General features: G+C 39.3%; 1 protein-coding gene across 3 annotated transcripts in view; it reads right to left on the bottom strand.

Moving 5' to 3' along the window:
* The window catches only part of CENPJ (centromere protein J), a 99,986-nt gene that overhangs the window by 64,029 nt on the left and 21,273 nt on the right, over positions 1-14,684 (bottom strand). For all 3 annotated transcript variants that reach the window (XM_037799681.1, XM_037799680.1, XM_037799682.1), the window contains exon 2: positions 155-655. In XM_037799681.1, coding sequence (XP_037655609.1) covers positions 155-595 — 441 coding nt within the window. In that variant the 5' untranslated portion in view covers positions 596-655. The remainder of the gene's footprint in view (positions 1-154; positions 656-14,684) is intronic.

Below are 14,684 nucleotides of genomic sequence, written 5' to 3'. Positions count from 1 at the left end.
CTCTTTCTCACATTAAACACTGGGCAAAATTTGGTATTTTGAGGATTTCAGAGTGCCGGGTGGAAGAAATAAGAGGTACTAGAATAGGCAACTTTACTACATAAACAGAAACCTGGAGTAACACAAATATATATTAGGCTAAATCCTGTTCTACCTGTTCAAGTTTTTTAAAAAGTGGGTCTTTACAAGCTGCTTCTTTGAATTCACTTGCAAGATCTGGGATAAAGTCATTTTTGTTATCTTCCCAGTGTCTATGAACATCCTGGTGTGCCACCATTTGTGGTCCCTTTTTAGTTAAAGGAAAGATTGTATGTGTTTCAGATTTATCTGACTGTAGTTTGTGAGGGCTGTTAGATTCCAACTTCTGTTCTTCATGAAGTGAATCTTCACCTATAAAGCTGAAGCTATTTGAAAAATGAGTGGCTTTAATAGGAAAGCTGGTAGAAACGTTCTCAGCGGCTCGATTCTCTCCTTCTATTTCCAAAATAGGAAATCCACGATTCAGTATAACCCCAGCACGAGAAGGATTGGTCATCCACTGGGTTAAGAAGTGCTGCCCACTGTTCAGCTCCGAAGAAGTTGGCATCAGGAACATTTTAGTCCAATGACACTATTAAAATAACGTAAAGCTAGAAGAGCTACTGATTTCCAATACCTATAGACAGAAGATAGTCAACAAAAATATCCATTAAAGTTATTAGATGCCCTACCCCAAATCAGCCCAAACCTCAACCCAGCACAAAAATTTACTGAATATTTCATATATAAAAGATATTAACTATTCACCTAGATACGCCAAATAACCCCAAAATGGTAAGCCCAAGTCAACAGTAGTCTGAAAACCTTAAAGAAAATCAGGATCCCTATCTGAGACTCTATAAAAGCTTCACTCACTGTTTGTCAGAAACTTAAATCCTTCAAAGTGCTTCTATGCCAGTTAAGTCACAAAACCCAGAGGCAATAGCCTCTTCGAGAACATCAACTAGATGCGTCCCCTTTGCTCATAAAGTTGACACCCCTTTTCAAAATGAACAGGTTAGGGTGGTCACTGCCTAGACATCCCTGAAGATCAGGAAAGCGATTAAACTAGAGGAAGGGGTAACAATAGACAAAATGGAATTTTTCCTTAGTTGCTAGGGTATTAGAATAGTTAGAAGGAAATTTGTTATAGCTAGTTGTTAAATTGTAATTTGAAAGCTATATCTTTTTGTATGTATGTCAGATTTCACAATAAGGATATAACTGAAACTATGATACTATAACTCATAATAACGTTGGAAATTTCCTATATATCTACTTGTTAAATCATACTTTGAAAGATATTTCCTTTTTGTATATATGTTATGTTTCATAATAAGGAAATAACTGAAACTGTGGAATTGTAACCTATAGTATTCTTTGAAATTTGCTTTCTAACTACTTGTTAAATTGCACTTGGAAAGATATCATTATTATGTATATATGTTATATTCTACAATTAAAAAAATGATTACAAAGATATTAACTAACAAAGAAATGGATATTAAGCTACATGTTTTTTAAAAAGTCTTAAATATACAAATTGAATGGATCAACTAACCTGAGATCCCTTCTGAGCCAATCATTCAGTTACTGATAAATTACAAAGGTACTAGATCATTTGATCTAAAACTATAGGACTAATACACCCTCTAAGTTATTCAGTTACAAAAAACACAAAACAAATAAAAAACTCCATGATCAATATCAGTTGTTACCACACTAAGCACTCTCATGCTTCTGTCCCTAATCTGACATTGTTTCTTTGCCAAGTGGGGGAACCTGTGCTCTTTCTAGTTTCAGAAAATGTCACAAAGACACAGACCCCTTATGGTTTCACCTGGTACTGTTTCCCTCTTTCGCTTGTTCCCCCTTCTCCTTGCTAACTTCTCTCCCACCAGGCAGTTTCCTCATCTATATTTCCCCTAAAAGTCCTCTGACATCATTATTTTAGCATTTCTCTCACCAGTAGAGGTATTTTCTCTCATGTTCATACCCTTCCAAGCCGTGAATTTACAAAGATATCTATATATTCACCATTGCTTGGCATCATGCTTGACAGAGAGAAGGAACTTGATAAATATTTGCTGAAACTAAGTTAAAACTAAATCAAAGGTGACATCATCAACATGGCGACATAAACAGCTACTGAAAACTTCTCTCCAGAGACTCAATGAAAAAAAGGACAATTCTGAATTGTTTGAAACTCTGGAGGAGGATATAGTCTGGAGAAGGACCCTGCAGATGCCGAAATGAAGAAAGAGAAGAAATATTAGGCAGAAATCTTCCGTCCCAGACCAGCCAGTCCTTTCCCCTCACCCTCACTCAGGCTCAGTGTGGAGAAGACCCAGAATCAGCAGATGGGACCTCACCCACTAGGGACACAGATTTTAAAATCTCTCACAACAGTGAGACATACCCCCAATGTTTGAAGACCCGGGGAACAGGGGAGGACATCTCAAGGCCCAGGTCAGTGAGGGACAAAGAGACTGAGAAAATGTGGACAGAGACTGCGTTTTGCAGCCCTGAGTCTGAAAACCCTTCCCCCACCCTTTAGGGAAGCAGCAGCCAGCAGCTGTTTCCTTGCCTTGGAGACAGCTGGAGAACTGGGTCAGCTGAGGGACAACTCTGCCACAGGTGTAGCCCCACATCGAGCCAGATTTTGGCTGGCAAAGTGAGAGCATAGGAATCCGACAGTTTCAGCTCACCTGTGTAGACGCAGCCTGTGCTCGGAGGCAAAGCAGCCTCTGAGGACAATTAAGTTACCCAAACAGTGCCATCTGCTGGACAGCCAGAAAGTGCAAGTGATCAAAACACTTTTAAAAAGATGCTCCAGACCCTATATTAGGACCACAGGAGCTGGTCTACACGCCCTGCACAGAAACCCAACCCAGTTTTGGCTGAGAAATACGGACAACCCAAATGTCAAAGCAGGGCTCTAAAATAAACCCAGGTTTTGCTGACCAGTGGAAAACAGAGTGCCAATGGAAACCAGCAGACCTATTTTACCACACACAGTGAACTTGCTGGGGTGCCCAGTGCCTGCCCCTCGTCCCTGTGGCAGGCCACAGTGAGCACCTGACTTGGGGGAAAGACTGGAGGACAGAGCAAATGTGACAACTGACCAGCAAGAAACAAAGAAACATAGAGATCAAAGAGAGAAAAAAACCTACAGAATAAACTAATCAAGAAAATCAGATGCCTAGACAACGAGAAATCACAAGCCACACCAGGAAACATGAAGATATGCTCCAGTCAAAGGAACAAACTAACACCTCAACTGAGATTCAAGAGTTGAAACAACTAATTAAAGATGGTCAAACAAATCTTCTAAATCAAATCAATGAGCTCAAGGAAAATGTGGCAAAAGAGATGAAGGATATAAAGAAGACACCAGGTGACCATAAGGAAGAATTCGTAAGCTTGAAAAAACAAATGACAGAACTTATGGGAATGAAAAGCACAAAAGAAGAGATGAAAAACATAATGGAGACATAACAACAGCAGACATGGAGAGGCAGAAGAAAGGATTACTGAACTAGAAGACAGGACATCTGAAACCCTACACACAAATGAACAGATAGGGAAAAGACTGGAAAAACATGACCAGGGGCTCAGGGAACTGACTGACAAAATGAAGCACAAGAATATACATGTTATGGGTCTCCCAGAAGGAGAAGAGAAGGGAAAAGGGGCAGAAACAGTAATAGAGGAAATAATCAATGAAAATTTCCCAACTCTTATGAAAGACATAAATTACAGGTCCAAGAAGCACAGCATACCACAAGAGAATTGATCCATATCGACCTACTCCAAGACACTAATCAGATTGTCAAATGTCAAAGACAAAGAAAGAATTCTGAAAGCAGCAAGAGAAAAGCAATCCATCACATACAAGGGAAGCTCAATAAGACTAAGCGCGGATTTCTCAGTACAAATCATGGAGACAAAAAGGCAATGGTATGATATATCCAAGTACTGAAAGAGAAAAACTGCCAACCAAGAATCCTATATCTGGCAAAACGGTCCTTCAAAAATGAGGGAAAGCTTAAAATATTAACAGATAAACAGACACTGAGAGTTCATGAACTAAAGGGAGTGCTAAAAACAGATACGAAAAGACAGAGAAGAGAGGCTTGGAGAAGAGTGTAGAACTAAAGATACCAGGAGATAGAAAGAGGGTAAAGACGGGGACGCGGGGCAAGATGGCGGACTGGTGAGCTGTATGTTTTAGTTACTCCTCCAGGAAAGTACGTAGAAAGCCAGGAACTGCGTGGACTGGACACCACAGAGCAATCTGACTTTGGGCATACTTCATACAACACTCATGAAAACGTGGAACTGCTGAGATCAGCGAAATCTGTAAGTTTTTGTGGCCAGGGGACCCGCGCCCCTCCCTGCCAGGCTCAGTCCCGTGGGATGAGGGGCTGTCAGCTCCGGGAAGGAGAAGGGAGAACTGCAGTTGCAGCCCTTATCAGAATCTCATTCTACTGATCCAAACTCCAACCACAGATAGACTGAGACCAGACACCAGAGAATCTGAAAGCAGCCAGCCCAGCAGAGAGGAGACAGGCATAGAAAAAAAAAACAACACGAAAAACTCAAAAATAAACGCAGAGGATTTTTGGAGTTCTGGTGAACATAGAAAGGGGAAGGGCAGAGCTCAGGCCCTGAGGCGCATATGCAAATCCCGAAGAAAAGCTGATCTCTCTGCCCTGTGGACCTTTCCTTAATGGCCCTGGTTGCTTTGTCTCTTAGCATTTCAATAACGCATTAGATCTCTGAGGAGGGCCCTTTTTTTTTAATCCTTTTTTCTTTTTCTAAAACAATTACTCTAAGAAGCCCAATACAGAAAGCTTCAAAGACTTGCAATTTGGGCAGGTCAAGTCAAGAGCAGAACTAAGAGAGCTCTGAGACAAAAGGCAATAATCCAGTGGCTGAGAAAATTCACTAAACACCACAACTTCCCAAGAAAGGGGGGTGTCTGCTCACAGCCATCATCCTGGTGGACAGGAGACACTCCTGCCCATCGCCAGCCCCATAGCCCAGAGCTGCCCCAGACAACCCAGTGTGACGGAAGTGCTTCAAATAACAGGCACACACCACAAAACTGGGCGTGGACATTAGCTTTCCCTGCAACCTCAGCTGATTGTCCCAGAGTTGGGAAGGTGGAGCAGTGTGAATTAACAAAGCCCCATTCAGCCATCATTTCAGCAGACTGGGAGCCTCCCTACACAGCCCAGCAGCCCAGAACTGCCCTGGGGGGACGGCACTCACCTGTGACATAGCACAGTCATCCCTCAACAGAGGACCCGGGGTGCACAGCCTGGAAGAGGGGCCCACTTGCAAGTCTCAGGAGCCATATGCCAATACCAAGGACTTCTGGGTCAGTAGCAGAGACAAACTGTGGCAGGACTGAACTGAAGGATTAGACTATTGCAGCAGCTTTAAAACTCTAGGATCACCAGGGAGATTTGATTGTTAGGGCCACCCCCCCTCCCTGACTGCCCAGAAACACGCCCCATATACAGGGCAGGCAACACCAACTACACACGCAAGCTTGGGACACCAATTGGACCCCACAAGACTCACTCCCCCACTCACCAAAAAGGCTAAGCAGGGGAGAACTGGCTTGTGGAGAACAGGTGGCTCGTGGACGCCACCTGCTGGTTAGTTAGAGAAAATGTACTCCACGAAGCTGTAGCTCTGATAAATTAGAGATAAGGACTTCAATTGGTCTACACATCCTAAAAGAACCCTATCAAGTTCAGCAAATGCCACGAGGCCAAAAACAACAGAAAATTATAAAGCATATGAAAAAACCAGACGATATGGATAACCCAAACCCAAGCACCCAAATCAAAAGACCAGAAGAGACACAGCACCTAGAGCAGCTACTCAAACAACTAAAGATGAACAATGAGACCATAGTACGGGATATGAAGGAAATCAAGAAGACCCTAGAAGAGCATAAAGAAGACACTGCAAGACTAAATAAAAAAAAGGATGATCTTATGGAAATTAAAGAAACTGCTGACCAAATTAAAAAGATTCTGGACACTCATAGTACAAGACTAGAGGAAGTTGAACAATGAATCAGTGACCTCGAAGATGACAGAATGGAAAATGAAAGCATAAAAGAAAGACTGGGGAAAAAAATTGAAAAAATTGAAATGGACCTCAGGGATATGATAGATAATATGAAACGTCCGAACATAAGACTCATTGGTGTCCCAGAAGGGGAAGAAAAGGGTAAAGGTCTAGGAAGAGTATTCAAAGAAATTGTTGGGGAAAACTTCCCAAATCTTCTAAACAACATAAATACACAAATCATAAATGCTCAGCGAACTCCAAATAGAATAAATCCAAATAAACCCACTCCGAGACATATTCTGATCACACTGTCAAACACAGAAGAGAAGGACCAAGTTCTGAAAGCAGCAAGAGAAAAGCAATTCACCACATACAAAGGAATCAGCATAAGACTAAGTAGTGACTACTCAGCAGCCACCATGGAGGCGAGAAGGCAGTGGCACGATATATTTAAAATTCTGAGTGAGAAAAATTTCCAGCCAAGAATACTTTATCCAGCAAAGCTCTCCTTCAAATTTGAGGGAGAGCTTAAATTTTTCACAGACAAACAAATGCTGAGAGAATTTGCTAACAAGAGACCTGCCCTACTGGAGATACTAAAGGGAGCCCTACAGACAGAGAAACAAAGACAGGACAGAGACTTGGAGAAAGGTTCAGTACTAAAGAGATTCGGTATGGATACAATAAAGGATATTAATAGACAGAGGGGAAAAATATGACAAACATAAACCAAAGGATAAGATGGCTGATTCAAGAAATGCCTTCACGGTTATAATGTTGAATGTAAATGGATTAAACTCCCCAATTAAAAGATATAGATTCGCAGAATGGATCAAAAAAAATGAACCATCAATATGTTGCATACAAGAGACTCATCTTAGACACAGGGACACAAAGAAACTGAAAGTGAAAGGATGGAAAAAAATATTTCATGCAAGCTACAGCCAAAAGAAAGCAGGTGTAGCAATATTAATCTCAGATAAAATAGACTTCAAATGCAGGGATGTTTTGAGAGACAAAGAAGGCCACTATGTACTAATAAAAGGGGCAATTCAGCAAGAAGAAATAACAATCGTAAATGTCTATGCACCCAACCAAGGTGCCACAAAATACATGAGAGAAACACTGGCAAAACTAAAGGAAGCAATTGATGTTTCCACAATAATTGTGGGAGACTTCAACACATCACTCTCTCCTATAGATAGATCAACCAGACAGAAGACCAATAAGGAAATTGAAAACCTAAACAATCTGATAAATGAATTAGATTTAACAGACACATACAGGACATTACATCCCAAATCACCAGGATACACATACTTTTCTAGTGCTCATGGAACTTTCTCCAGAATAGATCATATGCTGGGACATAAAACAAGCCTCAATAAATTTAAAAAGATTGAAATCATTCAAAGCACATTCTCTGACCACAATGGAATACAATTAGAAGTCAATAACCATCAGAGACTTAGAAAATTCACAAATACCTGGAGGTTAAACAACACACTCCTAAACAATCAGTGGGTTAAAGAAGAAATAGCAAGAGAAATTGCTAAATATATAGAGACGAATGAAAATGAGAACACAACATACCAAAACCTATGGGATGCAGCAAAAGCAGTGCTAAGGGGGAAATTTATAGCACTAAACGCATATATTAAAAAGGAAGAAAGAGCCAAAATCAAAGAACTAATGGATCAACTGAAGAAGCTAGAAAATGAACAGCAAACCAATCCTAAACCAAGTAGAAGAAAAGAAATAACAAGGATTAAAGCAGAAATAAATGACATAGAGAACAAAAAAACAATAGAAAGGATAAATATCACCAAAAGTTGGTTCTTTGAGAAGATCAACAAGATTACAAGCCCCTAGCTAGACTGACAAAATCAAAAAGAGAGAAGACCCATATAAACAAAATAATGAATGAAAAAGGAGACATAACTGCAGATCCTGAAGAAATTAAAAAAATTATAAGAGGATATTATGAACAACTGTATGGCAACAAACTGGATAATGTAGAAGAAATGGACAATTTCCTGGAAACATATGAACAACCTAGACTGACCAGAGAAGAAATAGAAGACCTCAACCAACCCATCACAAGCAAAGAGATCCAATTAGTCATCAAAAATCTTCCCACAAATAAATGCCCAGGGCCAGATGGCTTCACAGGGGAATTCTACCAAACTTTCCAGAAAGAACTGACACCAATCTTACTCAAACTCTTTCAAAACATTGAAAAAAATGGAACACTACCTAACTCATTTTATGAAGCTAACATCAATCTAATACCAAAACCAGGCAAAGATGCTACAAAAAAGGAAAACTACCGGCCAATCTCCCTAATGAATATAGATGCAAAAATCCTCAACAAAATACTTGCAAATCGAATCCAAAGACACATTAAAAAAATCATACACCATGACCAAGTGGGGTTCATTCCAGGCATGCAAGGATGGTTCAACATCAGAAAAACAATCAATGTAGTACAACACATTAAAAACTCGAAAGGGAAAAATCAATTGATCATCTCAATAGATGCTGAAAAAGCATTTGACAAAATCCAACATCCCTTTTTGATAAAAACACTTCAAAGGTAGGAATTGAAGGAAACTTCCTCAACATGATAAAGAGCATATATGAAAAACCCACAGCCAGCATAGTACTCAATGGTGAGAGACTGAAAGCCTTCCCTCTAAGATCAGGAACAAGACAAGGATGCCCGCTGTCACCACTGTTATTCAACATTGTGCTGGAAGTGCTAGCCAGGGCAATCCGGCAAGACAAAGAAATAAAAGGCATCCAAATTGGAAAAGAAGAAGTAAAACTGTCATTGTTTGCAGATGATATGATCTTATATCTAGAAAACCCTGAGAAATCAACGATACACCTACTAGAGCTAATAAACAAATTTAGCAAAGTAGCGGGATACAAGATTAATGCACATAAGTCAGTAATGTTTCTATATGCTAGAAATGAACAAACTGAAGAGACACTCAAGAAAAAGATACCATTTTCAATAGCAACTAAAAAAATCAAGTACCTAGGAATCAACTTAACCAAAGATGTAAAAGACCTATACAAAGAAAACTACATAACTCTACTAAAAGAAATAGAAGGGGACCTTAAAAGATGGAAAAATATTCCATGTTCATGGATAGGAAGGCTAAATGTCATTAAGATGTCAATTCTACCCAAACTCATCTACAGATTCAATGCAATCCCAATCAAAATTCCAACAACCTACTTTGCAGACTTGGAAAAGCTAGTTATCAAATTTATTTGGAAAGGGAAGATGCCTCGAATTGCTAAAGACACTCTAAAAAAGAAAAACGAAGTGGGAGGACTTACACTCCCTGACTTTGAAGCTTATTATAAAGCCACAGTTGCCAAGACAGCATGGTACTGGCACAAAGATAGACATATAGATCAATGGAATCGAATTGAGAATTCAGAGATAGACCCTCAGATCTATGGCCGACTGATCTTTGATAAGGCCCCCAAAGTCACCGAACTGAGCCATAATGGTCTTTTCAACAAATGGGGCTGGGAGAGTTGGATATCCATATCCAAAAGAATGAAAGAGGACCCCTACCTCACCCCCTACACAAAAATTAACTCAAAATGGACCAAAGATCTCAATATAAAAGAAAGTACCATAAACTCCTAGAAGATAATGTAGGAAAACATCTTCAAGACCTTGTATTAGGAGGCCACTTCCTAGACTTTACACCCAAAGCACAAGCAACAAAAGAGAAAATAGATAAATGGGAACTCCTCAAGCTTAGAAGTTTCTGCACCTCAAAGGAATTTCTCAAAAAGGTAAAGAGGCAGCCAACTCAATGGGAAAAAATTTTTGGAAACCATGTATCTGACAAAAGACTGATATCTTGCATATACAAAGAAATCCTACAACTCAATGACAATAGTACAGACAGCCCAATTATAAAATGGGCAAAAGATATGAAAAGACAGTTCTCTGAAGAGGAAATACAAATGACCAAGAAACACATGAAAAAATGTTCAGCTTCACTAGCTATTAGAGAGATGCAAATTAAGACCACAATGAGATACCATCTAACACCGGTTAGAATGGCTGCCATTAAACAAACAGGAAACTACAAATGCTGGAGGGGATGTGGAGAAATTGGAACTCTTATTCATTGTTGGTGGGACTGTATAATGGTTCAGCCACTCTGGAAGTCAGTCTGGCAGTTCCTTAGAAAACTAGATATAGAGCTACCATTCGATCCAGCGATTGCACTCCTCGGTATATACCCGGAAGATCGGAAAGCAGTGACACGAACAGATATCTGCACGCCAATGTTCATAGCAGCATTATTCACAATTGCCAAGAGATGGAAACAACCCAAATGTCCTTCAACAGATGAGTGGATAAATAAAATGTGGTATATACACACGATGGAATACTACGCGGCAGTAAGAAGGAACGATCTGGTGAAACATATGACAACATGGATGAACCTTGAAGACATAATGCTGAGCGAAATAAGCCAGGCACAAAAAGAGAAATATTATATGCTACCACTAATGTGAACTTTGAAAAATGTAAAACAAATGGTTTATAATGTAGAATGTAGGGGAACTAGCAGTAGAGAGCAATTAAGGAAGGGGGGAACAATAATCCAGGAAGAACAGATAAGCTATTTAACGTTCTGGGGATGCCCAGAAATGACTATGGTCTGTTAATTTCTGATGGTTGTAGTAGGAACAAGTTCACTGAAATGTTGCTATATTATGTAACTTTCTTGGGGTAAAGTAGGAACATGTTGGAAGTTAAGCAGTTATCTTAGGTTAGTTGTCTTTTTCTTACTCCCTTGCTATGGTCTCTTTGAAATGCTCTTTTATTGTATGTTTGTTTTCTTTTTAACTTTTTTTTTCATACAGGTGATTTGAAAAAAGAAGGGAAAGTTAAAAAAAAAAAAAAAAAAAAAAAAAAAAAAAAAAAACAAACAAGGGGAAAAAAAAAAAAAAAAAAAAGATGTAGTGCCCCCTTGAGGAGCCTGTGGAGGAATGCAGGGGTATTCGCCTACCCCACCTCCATGGTTGCTAACATGACCACAGACATAGGGGACTGGTGGTTTGATGGGTTGAGCCCTCTACCATAAGTTTTACCCTTGGGAAGACGGTTGCTGCAAAGGAGAGGCTAGGCCTCCCTGTATTTGTGCCTAAGAGTCTCCTCCTGAATGCCTCTTTGTTGCTCAGATGTGGCCCTCTCTCTCTGGCTAAGCCAACTTGAAAGGTGAAATCACTGCCCTCCCCCCTACGTGGGATCAGACACCCAGGGAAGTGAATCTCCCTGGCAACGTGGAATATGACTCCCAGGGAGGAATGTAGACCTGGCACCGTGGGACGGAGAACATCTTCTTGACCAAAAGGGGGATGTGAAAGGAAATGAAATAAGCTTCAGTGGCAGAGAGATTCCAAAAGGAGCCGAGAGGTCACTCTGGTGGGCACTCTTATGCACACTTTAGACAACCCTTTTTAGGTTCTAAAGAATTGGGGTAGCTGGTGGTGGATACCTGAAACTATCAAACTACAACCCAGAACCCATGAATCTCGAAGACAGTTGTATAAAAATGTAGCTTATGAGGGGTGACAATGGGATTGGGAAAGCCATAAGGACCAAACACCACTTTGTCTAGTTTATGGATGGATGTGTAGAAAAGTAGGGGAGGGAAACAGACAGACAAAGGTACCCAGTGTTCTTTTTTACTTCAATTGCTCTTTTTCACTCTAATTATTATTCTTGTTATTTTTGTGTGTGTGCTAATGAAGGTGTCAGGGATTGATTTAGGTGATGAATGTACAACTATGTAATGGTACTGTAAACAATCGAAAGTACAATTTGTTTTGTATGACTGCGTGGTATGTGAATATATCTCAATAAAATGATGATTTAAAAAAAAAAAAAAAAAAAAAAAAGGAAGAAAGAGCCAAAATCAAAGAACTAATGGATCAACTGAAGAAGCTAGAAAATGAACAGCAAACCAATCCTAAACCAAGTAGAAGAAAAGAAATAACAAGGATTAAAGCAGAAATAAATGACACAGAGAACAAAAAAACAATAGAGAGGATAAATATCACCAAAAGTTGGTTCTTTGAGAAGATCAACAAGATTGACAAGCCCCTAGCTAGACTGACAAAATCAAAAAGAGAGAAGACCCATATCAACAAAATAATGAATGAAAAAGGTGACATAACTGCAGATCCTGAAAAAATTAAAAAAATTATAAGAGGATATTATGAACAACTGTATGACAACAAACTGGATAATGTAGAAGAAATGGACAATTTCCTGGAAACATATGAACAACCTAGACTGACCAGAGAAGAAATAGAAGACCTCAACCAACCCATCACAAGCAAAGAGATCCAATCAGTCATCAAAAATCTTCCCACAAATAAATGCCCAGGGCCAGATGGCTTCACAGGGGAATTCTACCAAACTTTCCAGAAAGAACTGACACCAATCTTACTCAAACTCTTTCAAAACATTGAAGAAAATGGAACATTACCTAACTCATTTTATGAAGCTAACATGAATCTAATACCAAAACCAGGCAAAGATGCTACAAAAAAGGAAAACTACCGGCCAATCTCCCTAATGAATATAGATGCAAAAATCCTCAACAAAATACTTGGAAATCGAATCCAAAGACACATTAAAAAAATCATACACCATGACCAAGTGGGGTTCATTCCAGGCATGCAAGGATGGTTCAACATAAGAAAATCAATCAATGTATTACAACACATTAACAAGTCACAAGGGAAAAATCAATTGATCATCTCAATAGATGCTGAAAAAGCATTTGACAAAATCCAACATCCCTTTTTGATAAAAACACTTCAAAAGGTAGGAATTGAAGGAAACTTCCTCAACATGATAAAGAGCATATATGAAAAACCCACAGCCAGCATAGTACTCAATGGTGAGAGACTGAAAGCCTTCCCTCTAAGATCAGGAACAAGACAAGGATGCCCGCTGTCACCACTGTTATTCAACATTGTGCTGGAAGTGCTAGCCAGGGCAATCCGGCAAGACAAAGAAATAAAAGGCATCCAAATTGGAAAAGAAGAAGTAAAACTGTCATTGTTTGCAGATGATATGATCTTATATCTAGAAAACCCTGAGAAATCGACGATACAGCTACTAGAGCTAATAAACAAATTTAGCAAAGTAGCGGGATACAAGATTAATGCATATAAGTCAGTAATGTTTCTATATGCTAGAAATGAACAAACTGAAGAGACACTCAAGAAAAAGATACTATTTTCAATAGCAACTAAAAAAATCAAGTACCTAGGAATAAACTTAACCAAAGATGTAAAAGACCTATACAAAGAAAACTACATAACTCTACTAAAAGAAATACAAGGGGACCTTAAAAGATGGAAAAATATTCCATGTTCATGGATAGGAAGGCTAAATGTCATTAAGATGTCAATTCTACCCAAACTCATCTACAGATTCAATGCAATCCCAATCAAAATTCCAACAACCTACTTTGCAGACTTGGAAAAGCTAGTTATCACATTTATTTGGAAAGGGAAGATGCCTCGAATTGCTAAAGACACTCTAAAAAAGAAAAACGAAGTGAGAGGACTTACACTCCCTGACTTTGGAGCTTATTATAAAGCCACAGTTGCCAAAAGATAGACATATAGATCAATGGAATCACATTGAGAATTCAGAGATAGACCCTCAGATCTATGGCCGACTGATCTTTGATAAGGCCCCCAAAGTCACTGAACTGAGTCATAATGGTCTTTTCAACAAATAGGGCTGGGAGTGTTGGATATCCATATCCAAAAGAATGAAAGAGGACCCCTACCTTACCCCCTACACAAAAATTAACTCAAAATGGACCAAAGATCTCAATATAAAAGAAAGTACCATAAAACTCCTAGAAGATAATGTAGGAAAACATCTTCAAGACCTTGTATTAGGCGGCCACTTCCTAGACTTTACACCCAAAGCACAAGCAACAAAAGAGAAAATAGATAAATGGGAACTCCTCAAGCTTAGAAGTTTCTGCACCTCAAAGGAATTTCTCAAAAAGGTAAAGAGGCAGCCAACTCAATGGGAAAAAATTTTTGGTAACCATGTATCTGACAAAAGACTGATATCTTGCATATATAAAGAAATCCTACAACTCAAGGACAATAGTACAGACAGCCCAATTATAAAATGGGCAAAAGATATGAAAAGACAGTTCTCTGAAGAGGAAATACAAATGGCCAAGAAACACATGAAAAAATGTTCAGCTTCACTAGCTATTAGAGAGATGCAAATCAAGACCACAAGGAGATACCATCTAACACCGGTTAGAATGGCTGCCATTAAACAAACAGGAAACTACAAATGCTGGAGGGGATGTGGAGAAATTGGAACTCTTATTCATTGTTGGTGGGACTGTATAATGGTTCAGCTGCTCTGGAAGTCAGTCTGGCAGTTCCTTAGAAAACTAGATATAGAGTTATCATTCGATCCAGCGATTGCACTTCTCGGTATATACCCGGAAGATCGGAAAGCAGTGACACGAACA

This window comes from Choloepus didactylus, chromosome 12 (genome assembly GCF_015220235.1).
Source record: "Choloepus didactylus isolate mChoDid1 chromosome 12, mChoDid1.pri, whole genome shotgun sequence".
In the NCBI taxonomy this organism is placed as follows: Eukaryota; Metazoa; Chordata; class Mammalia; order Pilosa; family Megalonychidae; genus Choloepus; species Choloepus didactylus.
Note: the sequence above shows the minus strand (reverse complement) of the source record. Positions and strands in the feature narration are given on the sequence as shown.